Source organism: Rhinatrema bivittatum, chromosome 1 (genome assembly GCF_901001135.1).
Source record: "Rhinatrema bivittatum chromosome 1, aRhiBiv1.1, whole genome shotgun sequence".
NCBI classification, from domain to species: Eukaryota; Metazoa; Chordata; class Amphibia; order Gymnophiona; family Rhinatrematidae; genus Rhinatrema; species Rhinatrema bivittatum.
Window position 1 is genome coordinate 737911637 of NC_042615.1, and position 26851 is coordinate 737938487.

General features: G+C 42.7%; 1 protein-coding gene across 1 annotated transcript in view; it reads left to right on the forward strand.

The window, feature by feature from the left end:
- The window catches only part of LOC115100951, a 56938-nt gene that overhangs the window by 4232 nt on the left and 25855 nt on the right, over nucleotides 1-26851 (forward strand). Inside the window, exons 2-3 of the mRNA XM_029620074.1 lie at nucleotides 14598-14773; nucleotides 25631-25812. Coding sequence (XP_029475934.1) covers nucleotides 14598-14773; nucleotides 25631-25812 — 358 coding nt within the window. The remainder of the gene's footprint in view (nucleotides 1-14597; nucleotides 14774-25630; nucleotides 25813-26851) is intronic.

Below are 26851 nucleotides of genomic sequence, written 5' to 3' on the forward strand. Positions count from 1 at the left end.
TAAGTTTTTTTTTATTTAATTTTTATTCTGCTTTTTGACGCTTCAGAGTAGATTACTTTCAGGTATGATAAGTATTTCCCTATCCCCAGAGGGATTATATCTAAATTTGTACCTGAGACAGTATGATTTGAATGCTAGTTTCCTTTATTTTTAGCCTGCTGCACTAACTACTAGGCTACTCTTCTGTGTGAACCACTAAGCTACTCCTAGTCTTATACGGCTAACTTTCATATACTTTTATGTTTGAATATTTGGCCCAATGAAATTGTTTGCATGCTTTTATATCTAATTATCTCATTAGCATAGATTTTATGTTAAAACTATTGAAAGCTAATTTATGCATGCCAGCAGCACTTTTAATGCTCATTAATCAATTTCCTTCTGAAATACAGATGTCTGAGCATTAATGTTTGCAATAGAACAGTATATAAAACATATAACATTAATCCATAAATAAATAAAATACATTTATTATATTGGACCTGTAAGGAATAATTTTCAAAGATGTTATGTACATATAAGTAACAATTTAAAAAATTCCTTTAACATGTGTAAAAAAACAGTTTTAAGCATGTAAATCCTTTTGAAAATTACCTCCCCTGTGTGCACACTTATGCCTTTAGGTAAATAATGGGCCAGCCACTAACAATTTAGCAAGGGTGAAAATCCATGCTAATATGTGAATGCATGCCAAAAATTCCCAAGAAAGTGCATGCAAATTAGGGAAATAGATTTATTTTGAACTCATGTGATCTTATAACCCTATTCACTAAATGATGCTAAATTTACCAAGGCCCTCAAGCCCTACTAAATTTAACAACTTCTCTAGGTGAGTGTGAAATGTTAGCCTGTTAATAAGATTTACTCATATTTTAATTCACAGTCTGAAGTGCTTTTACTTCTCCTTAGGTAGCAACTACTAGCTTGTTTCTCAGGAAAAGTCAGAGAGAGAGAAAGGCAACATATAAAATATAGTGTATTTCTGCCCCCAAAGTATATGCCTATATTACAGTACACGTGTATATCTGCAATGCAGGAACACAAATTCTTTCATTAGCCATTTAAGAGAAAATATGCACATTTATTTGACATATGTAATAATTGTGAAAATTTGCACATAATAACCCAGAATTAAATGTAGAGTCAGGTATTTTATAAATTATGCACACATTTTGCTTCTGAAAATAGCTACTTACACACATACTTGGAATCATCAGTTTGCCGATGCTTCCACCAGTTCACCCAGTCCTTCACAAGTTCATCTAGACCAGTGGTTCTCAACCTTTCTAATGCCGTGACCCCGAAATACAGTTCCTCATGTTGCGGTGACCCCTCGCCCCGCGAGGGTGGGGTGAGGGCGGGGCTTTGGTCATATGGGGGCGGGGTTATGGATGGGGTTGGATTTTAGTGCATACTTATTTATTATGACATTTATAAACAGAACCACCATTCCTCATAAAACAATAAAATTAAGAAACATAAAGCATCAGTTATAATAGTAAAACCATACTAATAAAAGAATATTTTAAAATTACTGATAAATAGAATTTCTATTAATTAAAATCATATACATTTTTATAATTTCCCAAACACCAATAATATTTCAAAACAGCACATATATCAAATAACACACAATAATTAAAACTAATAAGGATTTTAAAAAGCCCCTGCTGTCCATACATGGGAGCTCTTGATTTCCAGTCACCCTGATATTGTCGAGGATTAGGAGGTTATCCTCTCTCTCTCACACATACTCACATGTCCATTCTCTCTCACACATACATTGTCACATACATACACATTCATGCTCTTATACCCACCATAACCTCTCACTCTCACAGACACTGATACACTCTCAGGGTGTAAGACACTCTCTCCCCCCTCCCCCCCCCCCACACACTCTTACTCCCCTGGATTTTCTCATACACACTCATGCTCTCACTCTTACTGGCTCCCTCACAACCTCAGAGCCTCTCAGATAAAACTCTATGCAGCAGAAATAATGCTGAATGTTGAGAATTGTGTTATGCACACTAATCTGGAAAATGCACTAATTTCTACATGAGTCATAATGAATCAGTCCTCAGCTGCAGGCTTCAATTGATTATCCTGGCTCCCTTTATGTTTGCCAAATACAGTTCATGTGTAACAGCAATCCTAATTCTCCACCAGATCAAGGTGATTTCACATCCCACTTCATACTTTGTCACCTCCAGCTGAGTCAAACAATTAATCTAATTACTGCCACTGCTGCCACGTGGCTATTGGGGAGGCACTGATTGCTGCTATTGGCACTGAAGCCCATTCTGCTGCCTCCTCTGTGCAGGCCCTGTGGGTTTCCACTTCCTCCATGTTGATCTCGTACATTGTGAGATCCGCCATAGAGAAAGTGCTACTCTTGCACATTCCCAAAGATTACATGTGCCAATCACTAAAAAGTAATTTATTTATTTTTTTACATCTGCTTCCCTTTCTTATTTTTTTGCAATTGCCTTTTTTTCTATTTCTTTTCTCTCCACCTGTCTTCTTCCCTCAAACACACAGTCAGGTTCTCATTCTCACATGCATTTCTCTCTCTCACACACACACACACACACACACACACACACACACAGGCTCTCACTGGCACATGCTCTCTCTCTCATGCAATCATTCATACACACAGTCTCTCACTGGCACAGGCTGTCTGAGTCTCGTACACAGGCTCTCTCACACCCCCACATGCTGCCTTGCTCAAGCACAGGCTCTCACTCTTACATGCTGTCTCTTTCACACACACAGAGGCTCTCACATGCTGTCTCTGCAAACACACACAGTCTCTCAACTCACTCTCACACACAATCTCTCAACTCATCTCATACTCGCACACACCTCTCTCTCACCTCTGGGCCTCTTCTTTACGGGTTGCCACAGGATGGGCTCTGCAGCGGCTCTAGTCTTCCTGGCCCCACTGCTCCTCTGCTGCACACGGCTGAAGCGCCTCTTCTACCCACGCGGCTGACGCGCCTCTTCTACCCACGCGGCTGACGCGCCTCCTCCTTCCTCCCCGTGCGGCTCCGGCAACATTTGTCTTCCAGGGCAGGGCGGGCAGGAAGGAAGTAGGAGGAGCACCTGCAGTGGCTGATACACCTCCTTCCTGCCTGCGCGGCTCCAGCTACATACGTCACTGCGACGCGCTAGCTTTTTGGGCCATGTCTCTTCCCTTTTGGGGTTGGAGGAGGCAGGTCGCCAGCTTCGCCCCGCCTCCCCGCAGCAGCCGCGACGCCGCAGACCGGCAAAAAACCTCAACGGCCCGGTACTGGTCTGCGGACAAGGTGACCCCTGTGTTTTGGTCGTTCGACCCCCGCCGGGGTCGCGACCCACAGGTTGAGAACCGCTGATCTAGACCTTCCAGGAGTTCACCCTGCACCCTATCAGTTCACCCATATGTCCCATTCAGAAACTGCAGAGAAAAGATCTTTAGAGGGATAGCCATGTTAGTCTGGTATTAATCAATTTATTGAGGCATCAGCTTTCGAGGACAAATTCAGATGCATGAAATGTGGTACAGGGGGGTGGGTAAAATATATGGGGGATGTGAGAGAGTGTGTTTGTGGTGGTGGGGGGGGGGGAGGAGGATACTGAATTAGGCAGGGTAGGGTGTGGAAACAAAGTGTTAATAGCATTATAGTCCAGCCCAGTGGTTCTCAACAGGTGTGTCGGGACACACTAGTGTGTCACAAGGTCATGGACAGTGTGTCGCAGACTCAGCGGAAGGCCTGCTCTTTGCTCATCAGTCTGGACGGGAGTTGGCTGATTTCTCCTTTATTGGGTATGACAGGAAGCTGCTCTTGCTTCCTTTTCCTCTTCCTGGCCCAGTGGGAGGTTATTCTCTTCTTTTTCAACCAGATCATAGTGAGATATCACCAATTCCTGTTCATAAGGGGCCGGCAGTGAGGCTGCAGCTTCTCACTTCACCCCACGGGGCCTGGACATGAAAGCAGAAGCATGAGGAAGAGAGGTGCATGCTGTATAGATCCACTGCTGACTTCCGCATCTACTGCTTCATCTTCTTCCTCTCCTCAATGCTACTTCCTCTCATCTCCTGCTGGTAAAGCGGGAGGGAGACTCTGGATTGGACTGAAGGCTTATGCTTGCTGGGAGCCAGGAGGAGGGTGAAATGTGCTGGGCAGGAAGGCCTTGGGAGATGGGGAGTCAGGTGTCTGCTGGGTAGGAAAAGGTGGGGGAAAGGAGGTTGGGGTTGCTGGGTAGGGAGAAGTGGAGGAAAGAGGGGCTGGGGCAGATGGGCAGGGAGGAGAGATGGAGGTGGAGGGAGTGATGGAGGTGTGGGGACTTCAGGGTTGGGGAAGAAGGGAGGTCAGGGGATGCTGAGCAGGAAGGGGTGGGAAACGTGGTCAGAGGAATGCTGGGGAGGGAAGGGGAGAGGAAAGGGCAGGTACAGTTGAGCAGGGGAGAGAGGTGGCACAGGGAAGAGGATGCAGAGGTGGAGGGTGTCGGAAATGTTGCACAGGGACATGAGCATGTGAAGGGACAATTGAGTAATTGGGAAAAGTGAGGGGTGATGGGGGCATGGAGGGGAGGGGTACTATGTCAATTTTGAGAATATGCATTTCTTCTATCTTTGAACTTTGCTTAATGTAGGAGGAAATACATTTCTGTTTCTAGTTCTCCAGTTTTGCATTGCAAGAGGAAGGTCTTCTTGGGGTTTCCATTCCTGTTTTTGTTTCTACATTTGTCATTTGTGGTATTTTATTCTATATTAGGTGAAGGTAGGACTGTCTGTATTCTGTATGTGTGTGACTGAGCATGTAGAGAATGTGTCAGTCTTATTTGTTGTATTTTCTCAATATGATATTGCGCTGGTGGTGAATTGCTGCCTTTTCATGGGTAGGGATATTGCTGTTTCAGTTCTTGGAGTTAGTGCTCCTTCAGTATGGCAGGTTTGATAAACATATACAGAGTGGGGTTTGTTTGTTTTTTTTTTTTTCTAGGTTTTGTATTATTTTACAATGCACCTGGTAGTATAGGGAATTTGTGATGTTATTGAGATCTTACCAGAATCAGAATATCTTTTTTGTATGTTGAGTTTGTACAGGGAAATGTCTTAGTTCTGCTCTGCACTCATTGTTTGGAAGTGGGAGTTCCTGTGGATGCAGGGTATATGTTTATATTTAGTCCCGTGATGGTCATGTGTTCAGTGTGTCATGCATGTGAGCGTCATCTCTCAGGTGTGTCCTGATAGAAAAAAACCACTGGTCCAGCCTACTGACAACTGAGGTAGTGTGAAAAGACAGAATGATCTGAGAACTGTTAAGTTCACAGATAGTTGTGGAGTACCATGAAGGCATTGTCTCTGTTCAGAGGTAGTATGATGATTTTTTTTTGATGAGTTTCAATTCATCAGTTTCATGCTGGAATGTTCCTTTGAAGTTTCTTTTGGGAATATGGCAACCCTAAATTCAGATAGAGAATGTCCTGGAAGGTTAAAATGTTCTCCTACTGGTTTCTGAATGTTGCCATTTCTATAATCATAAGAACACAAGAAATTGTCATGCTGGGTCACACCAAGGGTCCATCAAGCCCAGCATCCTGTTTCCAACAGAGGCCAAACCAGCCCACAAGAACCTGGCAATTACCCAAACACTAAGAAGATCCAATGCTACTGATGCAATTAATAGCAGTGGCTATTCCCTAAGTAAACTTGATTAATAGCCGTTATTGGACTTCTCCTCCAAGAACTTATCCAAACCTTTTTTGAACCCAGCTACACTAACTGCACTAACCACATCCTCTGGCAACAAATTCCTTCGTTCAGTTCGTCTAGAAAAAAGTAGCAGCAATGAAAATATTTTACAAATATTAATATACCTCAATACTTGTAGCTTCACAAATCAAAAAATGCCAAATGCAAGACTGTTTAACATGAAAAAACTTTAAAACATATTTTTTTAGATATGGAAAGGGCATCAAAAGGACTTGTCAAAGGACCACTTCAAACCTTTGACTTCATGTCCTCACTATCATCATATGCCACTTACTGTCCCAAATTTTTGCTTCAAATTTTTTCAAAAAACTGTCCCAACAACTGAACAAACAATGAGCGGAGCAGTCTGTACGTATCTTATTTTTTGAACAATTTTTCTCCCTGCATTGGAGCTGGGTCTAGGCCGAAGCCCTAGTGTTGGGACCTGGCCTCCGGGCTGGGCTACAGCATCAGGCCTGGGTCTGAGCTCTGGCCTAGGCATTGGGACCCAGCCTGGCCATTTCCGCTGATACCTGATGGATTAGGTAAGAGGGGGGGGGGGGCTCGGCCAAGGTCCTGGTGTTGACCTGAGCCGAGACCACAGCATCGTTCTCGGGCCTAGGCCGTGGCCCCTGCTTGAGGTCTCAGCCTGTGCCCTAGGCGAGGCTTTGGCTTCAGGCCTAGGTATAGGCCTTGGCCAAGGCGCTGGCATCACTCTTTGGGGTAGGCGGCAACCCCTGCTTTCAAAAGGATTTACATACATAGAACTGGGTTTTACATGTGTAAATGCACTTTACCCATGTAATGTGGCTTTTGAAAATTGCTACAATGTATGTGCATAGGTTATACACGTGTTGCATTTCACACGCATAAATGACTTTTTAAAATTGCTACGGTAGTATATTACCTTTACACACTTACCTCTAAACTGTTGAACAGTGGAAGGATTTTGTTTTGCTGAGGTGACACCAGAATTAGAATATATATTTATTTATTTTGCATGTGAACTATCCTAGTTTCGCTCCGTACCCACTGTGATTCATGAAAGAATACATTATACTTGTTTTATTACATAATTGATTGCATCTGATGTTTGTGCTTTTTGTTTGCTTTTTACATGATATTTTTGTGTTTTTATGAACTGCAATAAATATAAAATTAATTCAAATTAAGAAGTAATTTTTAAAGCTTGAAATAAAGATTAAATATTTCAAAGGTTCACTCATGATGTATAACAGCTGTTGGATACTGGTTAGAAATTCATTGTCAGGTGCACTCTAAGGCATTATTTATCGATAAGGATACAACTAGTAGGGCGCAGACCTATGGGCCTACTTCTCACCCATGTTAACCTTGGGCCCTCCAAAAAAAAAAAATCAGTTCTGGCTAAGCCACTGCTTCTAGTATATCTGTAACACAAAAGGAAACAATTTTGAATACAGTATCCTACAGGTTGTGTAGATAGCTGTCAATGAGATTTTTCATGTACTTACATTTTACTTGATAACCACCATGATGGTGTTTCAATGAATGTCAGTATATCAAATAAATGAAACCTCACCCTGGTGTGTGTGTCCTGTGTGGGTGGGGTCATAAACGTATTTGTAAGTTCTTTGGGGAAGAAACCCTGACTAGCTGTTTTCTGTGGATCTTTTGGTTTGAGGGGGAAAGGGTTCCTTTCAGGTCCCAGTGCAGGGGACCTGAAAGGATGTCTGACATCCTTTTGGTTATCCCTGGAAGATGGGTAAATTCTGTTCTTTGTGAGTGCTACGTGCCCATATAAAGATGGTAGATGCACTGGGTTAGTGCCCAAACTTAAATCTACTAAATAAGATAGTTGCAGATGGCACAATAATTATGTTTCCAGCACCACGGTCTCTTCTCTTATAATTTACATTATTTACCTCTATCTGTGCAGGAATCTTTCAGAGGGCAGGGCAACCCTTAGATGGCTGCAAAAATCCCTTCCAAGATGACCAAAAATAGTGTCTCCCTAGGGGCTTGAAGACTCCAGATGGGTGTCCTCCAAATTGTAAATATGTTCTTACTCATAGTTCTTTTTCCTTTACACTGGATGGGGATCCCTATTGGGAGGGATCCTGGCAGGAACTGCAACTGCCAGGTCTGCTGATGGTTCCCAAAAAGGACGTAACTCCAGAGTTGCCCCATGCAATGGGTCACCACCATTTCTGGGGCAGGTCTTCCCTATCCCTGGGCATCTTAGACACAGGGTTCCTGTTCCCTGAATCCAGTAAAGGCCCAGATGTCCATCAAGGCTTCTACCATATAAAAGTCCAAAAGCCAAATTATTCCTAGGACAACCACTCTGCACCTTTGCAGAAGAGTACAGCAGTGGAGACCTCGACCTGTCCCAAAGGATCTTAGGCAGAAGGAGCCCAGGCCCCAGGTAGGCCAAAAGTATAACTTAGGAAACATTTCCGGCCTTCCTCCTGAACTTTAACTTAGACTGCCCACAGAGCCCTTAGCAGAGCTCTGCTATAAAACGTCTGTGGTATATCCATTACAGCACCCTCAATAGGAGGGGCTGCACATGAATGGATACTCACCTAATTTTTTCTCTCACTAACTGCACTACCATGACACATCCCAGGGCTTACTGATAACGTGAAAGGATGCCTGGGTCACATAAATACATGAATAATGTCCAATATAATTTCTGTGAGGACTCCAAAGCGTGTACGGATGACTCTCTCATTATCTGAAGCCATAGCTTACAACATCCATAGGAGGTATTTCTTGAAGATTGTCTGGGCCTGCATTCTGCTTCTTTAACTTATATGTGTAGTCTTATAGTGGTTAGTTGCTAGAAGATATTGTTGTCCTGAACATTTCCTTCTCCCCCAGCCCCATACCTATCTTTCAAGTTGGTCCCTAGGACTCCTACAGCGATCTGGGACCAGCTCTTCTGAGGATGCCTCTGCTGTTGTTAAAACTAACTGCATAGTTGGCAACAAATATTGAAAGTATTTATAAATATTAATAAACAAAAATATTTCTTACAATATATAAAAGGGAAAAGAAGGATTAAGGATAAAACTATATACACACCACAAAGGCCCTAGGAGGAGAGATCATGCAAGGTTTAGGGTGCGAGGGGTGCTGGTGTTTCACATAGGCCAATGAACTCAAGAGTTCCTATGAGTTTCTCCTGAGCTTGGGCCAGGTACCTCACCACCACAAGCAGACTCCTAAGGTCAGCTGTGCCTGTAGCTGTGAGAGAGTTGGCTTTTGGGCTAAGAACAGGTGCTCCAGCCACAGAGGCAGTCTCTGTAGCTGGGGTGCTGTGATGATTCTGTGGAAAGCTGTGCCCCAGTATGATCGCCTCCCTCATCCTACAAATGCAAGGCACCTGCAGGACCACGTCCTGAAGTTCTTGGGGAAAAACTGGGAGGAAGCCCTATAAGGTGGAGAACTAGAAAGGGGGGAGGGAAGTCAGGTGCAGCTTGTTCATCATCATTTATGACATGCTTTTCCACTAAGAGAGTTCAAAGTGAGTTATAATTAGTTAAATAATAATCAGATACAATATATCAGAACAGCAGTTAAGAGAATGAATATAAAATACCATTTGCTTTTCATCCCAGAGATAGGAGGAGACTATAACACATTAGAATCAGTGATCTGCTTATTAGCTCTGTTTGCTGAAGTGTCTTGCTCAGGTAGAATAGAGCAATTCTGTCAGTCCAGAGAGATACAGATGTCAGGAGTCTGAGTGAAGATTTTATAATTAGAGGTTCAGGAAAAGTGACTGCAGATGTTAATGGTTGGTGCCAAAAACATCTCAAACAGCTATAAGGCAGATTTTAAAAGCCTTGCACCTGCAAAAACGGCTAGATACACGTGTAAGTGAGCATGTGAATTTTAAATAGCTGGGAAGGGTGCGTGTACATGTGCCCAGAAAAAAGTGGCAGACTATTGATACACATAGATGTACATTTTAAAAAAGAGCGCGCGCGCGCACTTTTGTTCGCACACCGGAGTTTATAAGATACGCACGTATCTTATAAACTCCGGGGTCGGCACGCACAAGGGGGTGCACATTTGTGCATCTTGCGTGCGCCGAGCCCTGCGTGCGCTGCCCGTTCCCTCTGAGGCCACTCCGAAATCGGAGCGGCCTTGGAGGGAATTTTCTTTCCATCCCCCCGCACCTTCCCCTCCCTTCCCCTATCTAACCCCCCCCTACCTTTATTCCAAAAGTTACTACTGTCTCCGGGCAGTAGTAACTTAGGCGTGCCGGCTGTCTTCTGGCGCGGCAGGCCCCGACATAGGCCACTGTGATGGGGCACTCGGCCATGCCCCCTAGCCATGCCTCCGACTGCCCCTTTTTGCAAGCCCCTGGACTTACGCGTGACCCGGGGCTTGTGCGTGCCACCGAGCCTATGCAAAATAGGCTTGGCGTGCGCAGGGGGGTTTTAAAAGGGTTACGTGTGTACCTTATGCACGTAACCCTTTTAAAATCCGGCCCATAGCCTCTAATTTTCCTTTGCTACTACTCCTTGTTAGGTATCTAATGAACATGAGAGAGAGAGAGAACCTCTTTATAGGGCTCAGCCTGATACTCAATATATTGACCATTGTAAGGGGGCATTTTGATTTGGGGTGAGTTTTCAGAAGGTGGGTTGGGGTGTGGGGGGGCGTGCTGTTACAGTCACATTCAGAGGTATTCATTGTAAAATTGACATCATTAAAGAACTTTAGACCTTATAAGTGATGAAAGAGTTGATTTGTACAATGCAGCTAGCAGAGACTGCAGTGTACAAATCAACTTCTCGTAAGAATTTTCATCACTTATAAGGTCTAAAATTCTTTAATGATGCCAATTTTACAATGAATACCATTGACTGTGTCTATAACACCCCCTAACCCCAGCCCACCTCCTGAAAACTCACAAACTCACCCCGAATCAAATAAATCAAATAATAAAAATAAAGTGCCCCCTTACAATGGTCCATATATTGAGTGTCAGGCTGAGCCTCATAAAGAGGCTTTTTTTCTCTTTCTCTCTCCCATCCCCGAGTGCACCCAAGATATATGTGTCAAGCTGCAGACATACGCACAGAGAGTATTTTATAACCTGCGCACATTTATGGTCACACACACGGCCCTTTTAAAATCTACCCATTGGTGAGTGGGAGGGCTTCAAGGGGAGAGTGGCAAATGTAGGAGATGTGCCTGGGGGATTGAGGAAGCAATACTTTTGTGCTATATTTAGCTGGAAGGGAGGGGGCTGTTTCAGACATTCATGGTGGGAAGATAAGAATCACCCAGGAGACTTGTGACTATTTATTTATTTTTAACAGAGGATGTTCAAATAACTGGTTATCTTCTAAAGATATCCTGTTAAGTGGCAAGTCTCTAATGTTCAGGTAGGGGCTCACCTGAGCACCAGTGATCATCAGTGTGGTTCGATTATGTGACTAGGATACAGAGAAGTCACAAGAAGACCCGAGTTTCGAATTTCAAAAATACAGACTTTGTCAAAATGGGAATATACCTGGAGGAGGAAAAGGAAGACTGGGAGAAAAATGGGTGAGGTAGAATAACAGTGGGACAAGTTAAAAGGAGCTATTACAAAGGCCACAAATCTATGTGTTAGAAAAGTAAACAAGAGTAAGAGGAAAAAGAAACTGATCTGGTTCTCTAAGGAGGTGGCTGAAAAAATAAAGGTGAAAAGAACAGCATTCAAGATATATGAAGGATCCCAAAAAATGGACCAGGGAAAAGGATCTGTTAAAACTGAGGGAGACAAAAAAAGAAATATGGAAAGCAAAAGGTCAAGTGTAAGAAAGGATGGCCAAAGAGGTAATATGAGGAGACAAAACATTTTAAAGCTATATCAGAAAAAGTAGGGAGGTCAGAAATGGTACAGTGAAACTGAAAGGTGACAAGGAACAATATGTGGAGAGTAATAAAGAAATGGCAGAAATATTAAAAAATGCTTCACTTTAGTGTTCACTAAAGAAGACCCTGGAGGAGGACCGTTGCTCATTAACAAGACTGTAGATGAGGATGGCGTAGACAAAATTCTGTTTACAGAAGAGAATGTATGGGAGGAGCTAGGCAAACTGAAGGCCATGGAGCCATATGAGTACACCCCAGGATACTAAGAGGGCTCAGAGATGTGCTGGTGTGCCCGCTGAAGTACCTGTTCAGTAGATCCCTGGAAACAGGAGTGGTGATAGCAGAGAAGAGACTGGAAACTAAAGGCTGGTTAGCCTCACCTCGGTTGCGGGAAAATTATTGGAGACTCTACTGAAGGAAAGGATAATGAAGTATCTACAATCTGGTAGGTTGCTGGACCCAAGGCACCATGGATTCACCAGGGGAAGGACCTGTCAAACAAATCTGATTATTTTGATTGGGTGACTAGAGAAATGGATCAAGCAAGAGTGCTTGATGTGATGTACTTGGATTTCAGCAAAGCTTTTAATATGATCCTGCATGGGTGGCTTGTGAATAAAATGAGAAGCTTGTGAGTGAGTGCCAAGGTGGTGGCATGAATTTCAAACTGGTTGACTGATAGGAGACAGTGTGTACTGGAAAATGGAATCTACTCTGAAGAGAGAACCATTTTAAGTGGAGTCCCACAGGAATTGTTGTTGGAACCTGTTCTGTTAAATATCTTTGTGAGCGACATTGTGAAAGGGATAGAACTTATGAACAAATAAGAATATAAGAAATTGCCATACTGGGTCAGACCAAGGATCCATCAAGCCCAGCACCCTGTTTTCAACAGTGTCCAATCCAGGCTACAAATATCTGGCAAGTACCCAAACACTAAGTGGATCCCATGCTACTGATACCAGTAATAGCAGTGGATATTCCCTAAGTCAACTTGATTAAAAGCAGTTAATGGACTTCTCCTCCAATCCAGACCATAAGAACCTGGCAAGTACCCAAAAACTAAGTCTATTCCATGTTACCATTGCTAGTAATAGCGGTGGTTATTATCTAAGTCAACTTAACAGCAGTTAATGGACTTCTCCAAGAATTTATCCAATCCTTTTTTAAACACAGCTATACTAACTGCACTAACCACATCCTCTGGCAACAAATTCCAGAGTTTAATTGCGCGTTGAGTAAAAAAAGAACTTTCTCCGATTTAGTTTTAAATGTGCCACATGCTAACCTCCACCTTGCACCAAATGCATCTAAAACTGAAATCCTTATCTCTAATCAACCTGAACGTGCAATATCCTAAAGAGTAAATAACCGATTCACATCTACCCGTTCTAGACCTCTCATGATTTTAAACATCTCTATCATATCCCCCCTCAGTCGTCTCTTCTCCAAGCTGAAAAGTCCTAACCTCTTTAGTCTTTCCTCATAGGGGAGTTGTTCCATTCCTCTTATCATTTTGGTAGCCCTTCTCTGTACCTTCTCTTAGATCACTTTCTTGGGTTTTAGCACCTAATATGGAACCCAACATTGTGTAATTATAGCATGGGTTATTTTTCCCTATATGCATCACCTTGCACTTATCCACATTAAATTTCATCTGCCATTTTGATGCCCAATTTTCCAGTCTCACAAGGTCTTCCTGCAATTTATCACAATCTGCTTGTGATTTAACTACTCTGAACAATTTTGTGTCATCTGCAAATTTGATTATCTCACTCCTCGTATTTCATTCCAGATCATTTATAAATATATTGAAAAGTAAGGGTCCCGATACTGATCCCTGAGGCACTCCACTGTCCACTCCCTTCCACTGAGAAAATTGTCCATTTAATCCTACTCTCTGTTTCCTGTCTTTTAGCCAGTTTGCAATCCACGAAAGGACATCGCCACCTATCCCATGACTTTTTACTTTTCCTCATGAGAGGCTTCTAGGAAAAGTAAAAAGTCATGGGATAGGTGGCAATGTCCTTTCGTGGATTGCAAACTGGCTAAAAGACAGGAAACAGAGAGTAGGATTAAATGGACAATTTTCTCAGTGGAAGGGAGTGGGCAGTGGAGTGCCTCAGGGATCTGTATTGGGACCCTTACTTTTCAATTATATTTATAAATGATCTGGAAAGAAATACGAGTGAGATAATCAAATTTGCAGATGATATAAAATTGTTCAGAGTAGTTAAATCACAAGCAGATTGTGATAAATTGTAGGAAGACCTTGTGAGACTGGAAAACTGGGCATCCAAATGGCAGATGAAATTTAATGTGGATAAGTGCAAGGTGATGCTATAGGGAAAAATAACCCATGCTATAGTTACACAATGTTAGGTTCCATATTAGGTGGTACAACCCAAGAAAGAGATCTAGGCGTCACAGTGGATAACACCTTGAAATCGTCAGTTCAGTGTGCTGCGGCAGTCAAAAAAGCAAACAGAATGTTGGGAATTATTAGAAAGGGAATGGTGAATAAAACGGAAAATGTCATAATGCCTCTGTATCGCTCCATGGTGAGACTGCACCTTGAATACTGTGTACAATTCTGGTCACCACATGTCAAAAAAGATATAATTGCGATGGAAAAGGTAAAGAGACGGGCTACCATGGAGCAGCTCCCCAATGAGGAAAGACTAAAGAGATTAAGACTTTTCAGCTTGGAGAAGAGACGGCTGAGGGGGGATATGATAGAGGTGTTTAAAATCATGAGAGGTCTAGAACGGGTAGGGCCGTTCTCTAGCACTGACAGCAAGGGGTTAACACCCCACAATCATGTCACCTAACTCTGGGAGAGGTGGGTCTGCAAGGACTTCTGTAGGATGTAACTTGTACTAGTGAGTCCAGCATCCATCTTTCTTTCTGCCTGATTTGCTGGTTAAATTTGGCACAATCACCTGTAAAAAAACCACAACTGTATATAATGTTTGTTGTTTTTCTATTCCAGTTTCCCAAGTTAAGAATTCTTTCATGCAGCCAAGGAAGAGCTCTGAGCCATTTCTGTTTCACAGTAAGTCTTTCTCCTGGTTGCATGAAGGTACCTGCTGCCCACCCCCAATTCTGATTCTGAATGAGCAGATCTGCTCAGAACTGGTATCAGATAATGAGAGAAAAATTCATCAGGTAACATGTCCAGAGTACACTACAAACCTAAAAAAAAGGGTTTTTAATCCAGGCTGTGCTGATCGAGGGAAATAGAGCCCACACAAACCTGAATCAAGCTGAAAAGAAAAGCAGGTAGCCCACTATGACCATAGAATGGAGCAAAAGAAGCAATTGACTGAGAGAGCATGACATCCAGCACAATGCAAGTAGTTATCAGATATGGAAGTTCAAGATGGAAATGATGCTGAATAAAGATAAATTATGAGATATAATAGGCAAGGATAGACTACTGGAAGTGCAGAAATGTAGGACCAGAAAGATTTTGAATCAAAGTGTTATTTGTCTTTTTGTTGAAGATAATTAGTACACATCCATAGCTGTGCCGCTCTAAAACAGATGTGGTAAAGTTAGAAAAGATTACATGAAAAGTGTAATTTAAATAGAAAACTGTTTCTGCTTCACAAATTATACAGCTTAATACTGAAAGAATCTCAAGAAATAGTAGAGCATATTAATACCATGCTAGAAATCAAGGAGAAATTGATATATGAGAAAATTTTAAAAATTTTGTGATATGATTGTGTAGCTTGTCAGACACATTTAATGCACTAATAAGTTCACTGGAGACTAGACCAGAATGAGAACTGATCCTGGACCATGTGAAAGGCAAACTCATAGATGAATTTACAGCAGTGAAAAACTAAAAGAGACAATGGCAAGCATCACAAGTTCCATGAGATAACCCTGCATGGGGGAGGACTAGAAAGTCACAAATGATTTTCAAACTGTTCTTGCTGCAGGGGGAGAGGCTGATATCTGAAAGCAGCCCAGAAAAGCAAAAACTTCTCACACAGCTTGGGAGAGGCATAGATACCTACATAGGTGGGGAGTGAAGCCCAGAGGTGGTCACAGCCCAAGCTATGCAATCACTGCAAGGGATTGGGCCACTTGAAGAACTGCCCAGTCATCAGCTGAGGCAATAGGTGCATTTAAGAGTGCAAGCAACCAGAGAAACACCTAATTGCTTTGGATCTATACCATTAAACTCTGAGAGAAGCAACATGGAAAATGTATGTATTGATTTGGGTACAACAAATCACATGATAAGTAATAAGATTTTTTCACAAACATTGACTACAGTGTGAAAAATAAAGTATTTGTGGCAAATGGGAAATTTGTTCCTGCAATGGGAAAGGGACAGGGATGGCTAGAACCATAGATGGATGCAAGCACAGAATGCACATGAAAGTTGTACTGTTTGTACCAGACCTGAAGGGCATCCTATTGTCAATGAAATGCCCGACAAATAAGGGCTTCACTATCCTCTTTTGCAAAAAAATGCATGCATGATTAAGAATTGGACAAGGATAGAGGCACAAGGGGTTTCAGATGACAGCCTGTACAAACTCATTTGCACGTATGAGGAAGTTAAAGCAGCTACCCAACTCCCACACCAAACTCACAGTTCCTGGGGCACAGATGCAGTAAATGACTTGCTGGACAAACAGATGATGGCAGATTTAAATGTATTCCCCTGCACAGAGACATTGATATGTGTGTGCTCTCTGAAAGGCAAAGCAATACATGCACCACCACCAGAGTCGAGCCATGGCAGAGGAAGTCATTCACAGCAGCAAATCCACAGTGGATTCACAGTGGATCCACAGTAACCAATGAAAACAGTGACCCCTTCTGAATACAGATTCTTCCTGACCTTCATTAATGATTACCATACGTACACAAGAAACTATCCCCAGAGACACAAAAGCAAAACACTGGAGAAACTCAAGGAGTATATGGTAGAGATGCGCTACAAGTTCCAGCTTAAATATAAAACCATTCATAAGGATAATGGAGGAGAGTATGTGGACAAAGTGATTCAAACACAGCTCAAGTGACAAGGGATCAATCATCAAATGACAGTGCCCTATACTCCTGATCAGAACAGTGTATCTGAGGGATAGAGCTACAAACTGATAAAAAAGGCAAGGAGCATGATGCTGAATGCCAAATTTCCTGACAAGTTCTATGAGGAGGCACTGATGACTGTGATCTATCTGCGGAACCTGCTACTAGTAAGGGCAAATGAGGTGACACCACATGGAATATGGCACAATAGAAAACTTTGCATGAATCACCTGAAGGCATTCAGCTACAAGGCCTCCATACATGCTTCAAATGGAAAGTACTCCAAGATGGTGGACAGAGTCACAGAGGGTATGCTGTTGGGGAACAGTGAATGGAACTGAGGATACAGAATCCTATTCAGTGGGATAGACCAGTTGACAGTAACCTGAGAGTTAATGAGCCCTGAGTAAATGATTCCTGTGAGCATAACCAGCCACATGGTTTGTAATGAAATCATAGAAAAATCAGGTATTGCCATTGGTACAAAGTGAGCTGGAGCTGCAGAACAACAGGAAGTCCCTGCAAATGGGAGCCTAGATGAGACTCTGGACAACCAAGTAAGACAAAGGAGGAGACTTTGGACAGTCTAGACATACTGAAGAGGTGAAGCCTTAAGCAGAACCCATACTTCAAAGGTCTATCCAGATAACAAAGGTTATACAGCTCAGACTCTTATACAGAATGCAAGTCCAAGAAATATTGGAGTCCTCAAACTGGGATTTGGAACTGGAGGAGCATGGCATGAGCAATAAAAAGCTCTCCCCATCAGGAATGGACAGTTGTGGAGTTTCCAACAGACTTCCACCAGGACATCCTGGAGAAGACAGGACTCCAGGGTTGACCATTCATCATGGGGTTCTTAGCTAGATATGTGGAAGTTTGTTGCATCAAATACATTTAGGAAGCATACTATTGGTATTAGCAAAGAAGCTTTCAGGTAAGTAGCACAGAAAATGCTGAAACACGTACATCAATAGAGTTAGAATGTTTATTTTCAAAATAGCAATTTTGCTTGCCTAGAACACAAAGTTGACATTCCATTCTTCCAGATCCCTCTGTATTTTGTTCACCATTGGAGTCACATTATTTCTGTATAGATCTGTTAGGTCCTTGGGAACATTTATTCCAAAATAAGTATTGCTATTCTCTGCTTTGTTAAATTTAGAGAGACAGGCAGGTACATCTTGAAGTCTGCTTGTGCCTATGGGGAATACTTCCAACTTGCCAAAATTAATTTTATAGCTGGCTACCCTACTGTACTTTTCTATGATATGAAGAAGAGCAGGACTGGATGACTGTTATTATTTGTGATAAGTGTGGGTGGATCCTTGGGCCGGTGGCAGATGACCACGCCCACGGGGGAAGATCCTGAGAGGGACCACCAGTCAGGCTCAGAGTTGGGAGACAGACACACACTTAGTTCTTTTATTAGAGAACCACCAGAGGTGGCAGTAGTGAGCTGGAAGAGCCCGGCTGGGTTGTAGTCCCTCAGGCACTGGAACAGCGATCCTAGGATGGCTGAGTTGTAGAGAAACTGAGATAGTGAGTAGGCAGAGTATGCAGAGTTCAGGAACAGAACCTTGATGGTAACACTCACACTATAGTCTCTTGGTCCAGCCCAGGAGTTGGAATGAAGTAGGCCCTCGAGGAGCGAGTACCTGGTTCCAGGGAAAGCTCTGAGAGAGAGATGGTAACTCACTGGTGTTGTAGGCAGCGGTGACTTCCTGGCAGAAGTTATATTCAGTAGCAGGTCTGGGAAAGTGGGCCCTCGAGCGAGTACCGGTTCCAGACTGCGACCTGAAAAGCAAGAGAGAGAGAGAGAGTGAGGCCCTTGAGGAGCAGGTACCCCTGGTAAAGTCCGAGGTGGCAGAGTAGCAAGGTAAGTGGAGAGCGAATCCCATCCGCAGCGATACCTGGAGGCAGCTAGGTAGGAACTCGATTAGCTAGCAAAACAAGAGACCTTAAATATCTGGTGATGATGACATCATCTCAGGGGGATGCCCCTGAGGTTCGCACCGTAGCTGGTACTTGAGTAGGGGCCGCGCTGCTCGCGCGCCCTTAGGCCTCAGGAGAACATGGCAGAAAGCAGCGTCTAGCCGGTCCGGGGACGCTGGAGGAGGTCGGCAAAATGACGCCGTGGCAGCCAAACTTCCATCAACCAAAGAGGGAGTCGCCAAAGAGGTAAGGTTGGCGGAGTGGAGATGTCGGGCAGCGACGGTCACAACAATGACCTAAGACTCATGAGAAAAAGAAGTAAATCATCTGCATAGAATGAAATAACATGGCTGTGAGTCCCAGCCCTGAACCCCGTAATATTAGGGCATGCTCTGATCTTTTGCACTAATAACTTCAATGGCTAGGTAAAAAGGCTTTCTCAGCATCTAAGGCACCTTATCTTTCTTCCCTAGCGCCATAACACTGAATAACTGACATTAGCCGTCGACAGCAGGCTTTTAACAAAGCCAGTTTGGTCGAGGCTTTTCAAATGCTTCACCTGCAGGACTTTCGCTTGGTACTACAATCAATCATTCTCTCTAAAATCGACTACTGTAACTTCCTGCTTCTCAGCCTTCCTGCAGACACCATCAAGCCCCTACAGATGTTACAGAACTCTGCTGCCAGGATCCTGACAAACCCAAAAAAAAGTGATCACATCATGCCCATCCTCTACAGCCTCCATTGGCTTCCTATTAAATTCAGAATCCTTTACAAAGTCCTTACCATTATGCACAAAATCTTACACAATCTCTCCCCAATTGATCTTACTATCCATCCGCGTCCTCACACCTCGGTCAGACTGATTAATAGAGCCTACCAAGGCACTCTATACGCCCTTCCAGCAAAAACATCCCTAAGGAAAAGAGCCCTATCCACTGCAGGTCCTCCACAATGGAACACTCTTCCACCAGATCTCCGACAAGACCCCTGCCCGATATCCTTAAAAAAAAACCTCAAAATGTGGCTATTTAGATCAGCGTTTCCAGAATGATAACACCAGGCCATTCCGTCACGTTAGCCAAACCAAGTCACGCCAGTTTGCCCACTTGTTCCCATTAAGTATTGTATTTTCAGCAAGATTTATCTAAGTATGTAGTGTTATGCTCAGGCTTGTGAACCCTTGGCCGACGGGAGGCTGGTATACCTTTCAGAAGATGCGTAGGTTCTCTCGTCGGGTGGCGAGGCAGAGCGGAAGACGGGGCCAGCTGACCCTCAGCACTGGAGACTGAGGCGACTGCGGAGGCGGATGAAAAGACGAGGAGCTGTGTCTTCACCACTGGAGGTCTGTGGTCCCCCCAGGAGGAGCCCGTAGGGACCCAGACCGCTGGGGCTTAGGTGGACCTTTGAGAGGTCAAGGTATCAGTGCAAGGGCTGACTGGAGCTTCGCCCTGTAAGCCCGCGGTCCCCCCAGGAGGAGCCCGTAGGGACCCAGACCACTGGGACTTAGACGGGCCCTTGGAGACGGTAGTCTAGAAGGAATCCTAGGTTGAGTGCCAGAGGGTCGTCACTTACCAATCCGAAGTCACACACTGAGGGATCACCACTTGCCAATCCGAAGTCGCACACTAGAGAATCACCATAAGCCAATCTGAAGTCAGGAACCGGGAACACCAAGACGAAACAGGAACAGGATCCAAAGCTCAAGGAACTCACCGAAGCAAGCAGACTAGACAGCGCTGGAGGTCGTTGCCAAGTCACTGAATGAACAGAGGAAGCTTCCCTATATACTTCCCCTGCTCAGGCTGATCAAGAGCAGGTGAAGCTAGTTAAAGGGATTGGGTCCCTTTAAATCTGCACAGGAGGCGCGGCCTCGTGCCTAAGGATGGCGGCAGCCATCTTTGATTTTCCCCTGCGGAGGAGAGACGCGCGACGGGGGAGCAGGACGGCTCCCCCTGCAGCGAGTAGCACCGGGGGCTGCGCGGGAGTGACGGCCTGAGTCAGAGCCCTCCCATGGGGCTCTGACTCAGGCCGCGGACAAGGTAGGGGGCCACGGTCGTGGTCTGCCATGGCCACGGAACACAACATTTAGCAACCTTTCTGAGTAATGTTACATAGTTCATCAGACTAGCTTTAAGTCCTTGTATCTCATTTATGCAAATGTTTATGCTTTGTTTAATCAATGGCTCCCATTTTGTTCAATGTCAGTTATTCAAAGTTTTCATTGTTAATTGTTCCATGTAACACTCACAGGCGAGGTTTTGTTCATTGTAAACCGGTGTGATTTGTATTCTATACAGGAATATCGGTATATAAAAGTTAAAAATAAATAAATAAATAAAAGTAGATTCCAGACATAATTGAAGCACTTTCTTCATGATTTTGATGTCTGTATTTAGCAATGATATGGGGCAATAGGAGCTCTGATCTAACTTATCTTTAACCTTCTTATGAATTAACACTATATCTCAGTCTGTGGAAAATGCTACAAATAGATAAATAATTTCATCAAGCCAGGACACAATTTGAGTGCAAACCTCTTATAAAAATCTATGGATCAACTGTCTGGTACTGGACACGTTCCATTAGACAAGCTCATTATGGCCTTAGCCACTTTATCAGTGGTGACCGGGGCAGCCAACCTATCCCTCTGCCACTCAGTTAGATCCAGCATTTGAGTCTAACTGAGTGGCAGAGGAGACTGGTTCCTTCTGAGTCTAAATGAGCAGTGGAGGGGACTCTTTAGCCTTTCCTCATAGGGGACTTGTTTTATTCCAGGAATGGAATGAATCCCCTATGAAGAAAGGCTAAAGAAGTTAGGACTCTTCAGAGTAGAGAAGAGATGGCCAAGGGGAGATATGATAGAGATCTATAAAATCATGAGCTGAGTAGAATGGGTAAATGCTAATCGGCCTTTTCTGCTTTCAAAAAATACAAAGACAAGGGGACATATAATGAAGTTACTAGACGAGGTGAAAGAGGCTGTCTTAGCCAAAAAAACTGCCTTCAAAAATTGAAAGAAGGATCCATCTGAAGAAAATAAGAAAAACATAAGTGTTGTCAAGTTAAATTTAAAACATTGATAAGACAGGATAAGAGAAAATTTGAAATGAAGTTGGCTGTAGAGGCAAAAACTCATAATAAAAAAGTTTTTAAAATTATCTGAAACAGGAAACCTGCGAGGGAGTTGATTGAGGGGTAAAAGGAGCACTTAGGGAAAATAAGGCCATCATGGAAAGACTAAATGAATTATTTCCTTCTGTGTTTACTAATGAGGATGTTGGGGCCATAGCTGTTCTGGAGATGGTTTACAAGCATGAACTGAAACAAATCACGGTGAACCTTGAAGATGTAGTAAACCATATTGACAAACTAAAGAGTAGCAAAACCAGATGGTATACACCCCAGGGTTCTGATAGAACTCAAATATGAAATTTCAGACCTATTAGTAAAAATTTGTAACCTATCATTACAATCATCCATTGTAACTTAGATTGTAAGCCCTCTGGGGATAGAGAAATACCTACAGTACCTGAATGTAAACCAGTGTGATATCTTGATTGAGATCGAATGTCGGTATATAAAATAATAAAAATAAATAAATAACTGAAGACTGGAGGATGGCCAATGTAGCCTCGATATTTAAAAAAAACCTCTAGGGGTGATCTGGAAATCTATAGACCAGTGAGCCTGACTTCAGTGCCGGGAAAAATAGTGGAAACTATTTTAAAGATCAAAATCACAGAGTATATAGAAAGACATGGTTTACTGGAACACAGACAGCATGGATTTACCCAAGGGAAGTGTTGCCTCACAAATCTGTGTCATTTTTTTGAAGGAGTTAATAAATGTGGATAAAGGTGAAGCAGTAGATGTAGTGCATTTGTATTTTCAGAAAATGTTTGACAAAGTCTCTTATGAGAGGCTTCTAAGAAAACTAAAAATGCATGGGATAGGAGGTGATGTCCTTTCATGGATTGCAAACTGGTTAAAAGACAGAAAACAGAGAGTAGGATTAAATGGTTAGTTAATGTGGACAAGTGCAAGGTGATGCATGTAGGGAAAAAAATCCCATGCTGTAGTTACATGATGTTAGGTTCCATTTTTTGAAGTTATGCAGGAAAAAGATCTAGGCATCATAATGAATAATCCATTGAAATTGACCACTCTGTGTGCTGTGGTGGTGATCAAAAGAGCAAACACAATGTTAGGAATTGTTAGGAAGGGAATAATGAATAAAATGGAGAATGTCCTAATGCCTCTGTATCACTCCATGGTGAGACCGCACCTTGATTACAGTGTGCAATTTTGGTTGCTGCATCTCAGAAAAGATATAGTTGCACTGGAAAAGATACAGAGAGGAGTGGCCAAAATGATAAAGGGGATGGAATGGCTCCCCTATGAGGAAAGGCTTAAGAGGTTAAGATTGTTCAGCTTGGAGAAGGGACAGCTGAGGGGGGATATGATAGAGGTCTATGAAATCATGTGAGGACTAGAACAGGTAATTGTGATTCAGTTATTTACTCTTTCAGATAATAGAAGAACTAGATAGCATTCCATGAATTAGCAAGTAGCACATTTAAAACAAATCAGAGAAAATTATTTTTCACTCAATGCATAAATAAGCTCTGGAATTTGTTGTCAGAGGATGTGGTTAGGCCAGTTAGTGTAGCTGAGTTTAAAAAAGGTTTGGAGGAGAAGTCCATAAACTGCTATTAATCAAGTTGACTTAGGGAATATCCACTGCTATTACTGGCATTAGTACCATGGGATCTATTTAATATTTAGGTATTTGCCAAGTACTTGTAACCTGGATTGGCCACTGTTGGAAACAGGATGCTGGGCTTGATGGACCCTCTGTCTGACCCAGTATGGCAACTTCTTATGTTCTTATTTTCTTAGGTGATGCACTTTAATCTAATAAGAGAAAATGTTTTTTTTTACTCAACCCCTAATTAAGCTCGGGAATTTGTTGCTAGAATATGTGGTGAAAGCTATTAGTATAGCTGCATTTAAAAAAAGGTTTGGACAAGTTCCTGGAGGAAAAGTCCAAAAACCGTTAGTAAGGTGTAGTTGCAAAAATGGTCTTCTTATCCTTGGGATAAGCAGCTTGGAATCTGTCTACCCCCATGGGAATCTGCCAGGTACTTGTGACTTGGTTTGGCTACTGTTGGAAACAGCATACTGGGCTTGATGGATCTTTGGTCTGACACAGTATGACAAGACTTATATTTGTTCTATATATGCAGTGATCCTCTCTAAACATTGGTCTGCCTGGAATCATACAGCTCCTCAAAATAACCTCAAAATATTTCACTTATCTCTGAAAGCTTGTGCCTGATTACCCTCCTCCCGCCCTGCCCCCCCCCCCCCCCCCCACTGTTATCCTGATTTCCAGTAATATGTGTTTTTGATATTCTCCTATGTATGGAGCGGGCCAGTAAAGCTCCCATCTTACATCCATGCTCATAAAAGCATACCTTAGTAAACTTAAAGGCCTTCTCTATATTTTTCTCTCCCGTACCATTTGTATCTGCTGCCTAGTAGCCAGAAATTCCTACGTGAGCAAATAAGTTAGGTTGGCCTTCTAGAGCTTTGCTCCATTTTTCTAGGATTTTTCTCTCTCTGTTTTCTCCATTTATTAAGGTGTTTTGCAAAGCTAATAATATGGCCCCTATGAACTGCTTTAAGAGTTTCCCATAGTGTAGGAGATTGTTCAGCATCTACATGAATCTCTTGAAAGTCTTCAATGACCTTGACCACCATGGTGCAAAAGCTCTCAATGCATAACAAAAATGTATTGCATCACCAAGATCTATCAGTACCTAGTTCTAGAGGATATTAAAATGGAGAAGCAACTGGATAGTAATAAAACATTTGGCAGGTCAGTATATCCATTAAGCTAAACAATCTGCTATATTCAGCAGCACAGAGAAAGTAATCTATACAGCTATATGTGGCATGTCATGGAGAGTAATAAGTATAATCCCTGCAAGTAAGCCCCAAACATGACATAAGATCCCACACTCCCAGCGATTGACCCTGTCCTTCCTGCCAGCAGCCAAACTGTCCATAGCTGGGTCTAAAAATACATTCCAGTCCCCTACAACAATGAGAGGGGCAGACGAAAATCCCTCCTGTATCTCAACCAGCTGCTAAAGTATGCCTGCTGACTTTCATTTGACCCATAGACGTTGACCAATGGAAAATGCTTGTCATATAAAGAACATTCCAGGACTATAAATTGACCCTCTGGATCTGACATGGATTTGATGACATTCAGTGGACAGTTTTTGTGGCTAAGAATACATACTCCCCTACTTTTAGTACTGAAAGAAGAAAAGAATGTTTGTCCAACCTAGTCCCTAAACATCTTGTTGTGTTTAAGTCAGAGGTGCATGTCCTGTAAAAATCTATCATAGCTCCTTGTCTCTTCGGGGAATTCAGAATTCTTTTCCGCTTCATTGGGATACCAATCCCGCTCTCATTAAGGGAAATATTTACTCATCCGCAGCATGTGGTACCAATATTTTTCCCACTATCCTGTAGAGTCACGCAACCACTTTTTTATTATCAACCAATAGGATCAGAACCATAACCCTCTTAACCCCCCCCCCAAATCAAAACAATTGCCCTCCCTGTAACAACCCCCTGAAACTTAACGCTTCCTAGAGACTGGGTAATTCTCACATATTTACCCTTACTATCCCCCTGTCACCCATGCTGAATCTTGAAACCCCATCCCACCCTCCCAGCAGAATGACATTGGGTGAAGGACCACCTGAGGCAAATCTCTTTGATGCTCTGCTTAATTAAACCCTCATAAAGCCTCTTCTGCTTGACCCACCTTCCTTGCTCCCCTTTAACTCCTCTCACTGTCCAAACCCCCAATCAACCCTCTGCCTTCCCCCTCCTATTCCCATATCCCTCCAGTCTACATCTGATAACAGATCAGTCCAAGCCTGAGTAGGAGATTGCAGAGCTCTTGCTTCTTGCACTGATCCAGCTCTGATTGTTTCCCATTTGCACTAGCAGCAGTTCCCACCGCCATCTGCTTTTACTCTCCAGGACATGATGACGCAGTTTGAAAGCAGCCACCATGACTGCTCATTTTGCCACCAGCTTCCTTGTGGTCTCTGTAGTGTGCAGCAGAGCCGTCTAGCCAACGGACTCGTATTCCAAAGTATATCTGTACAGTCACCCAAACAAGGACGGTGAGCAGTTTATACAGGTGATTATAACCCTCCCTCCATCCCTTCCTCCCCCCATAAAGTGCAAGTTTAAAAACAAAATAAAATGAACCCCCTCCTACCTCCCCACCCTGCCAGAACATATGCCCCATGCGCTCGTTGATCCCTTTTTAATTTACACTCTCCAGCTAAAGCCAAATTTAAAAAGGATTGATGTGGGTGCTCAAAGGCCCTTTGTCTCAGTGAAACACTTTTTGACATGTCACATATTAAGTGATTATTCCTGTACTCCTGGGTTTTTGATTTTTGATCATAAGCAGTTTTGTAATTACTAGCAACATTATTGCCTCAGTCTTGCACTTGTTTTTCCTAGGCAAAAGACTCTATAAATTAGATAAAGATGCTGAAATACAAGGCTTTAGAACATTGTGAACTGATATGAGGTTAGTTTACATTCATTTAAGAATAGAGATGAGATCAGTTTACATTCTATGTAAGATTATAGAAACATATCTAGAACTAGAACAAGGACGAGGCCAATTGAAATTCCATCTAAGATTATAGACAATATTCTTAGAACAAGCACAAAGTTGCTAATGGTGGCAAATTCCAAGAAAACATTTACATATGAGATGAGAATTAATTAACTTGGAGAATGAAAGCAAATTACCATACAGCCATTCAGATTATTTGTTTGTAATAGAAAGGCAATCATAGAAATTTTGACAGTTATGTAATCTTGTTTAGGGGTTGGAAATATACAACTGAAATTCTATATAATGCTGTGTTATCAGTAAAATCATTTGAGAGGGAGTTTATTCTAGTGTCTTGTCTGGCACTCTTCCTCTCCATAAGGTACCTTATTATTTAATTTATGTATTTATTTAACACTTTTTTATACCGACCTTCATAGTAATAACCATATCGGATCGGTTTACATAGAACAAGGGTATAACTGAAGCAATAACTAAAGTAATTAACAATAGAGGTGAATAAGGCAAAGTTACATTTATATTATAGCAGTTAATAAAACCTTCCTCCACAGCTAGTTTCTAGTTTATTA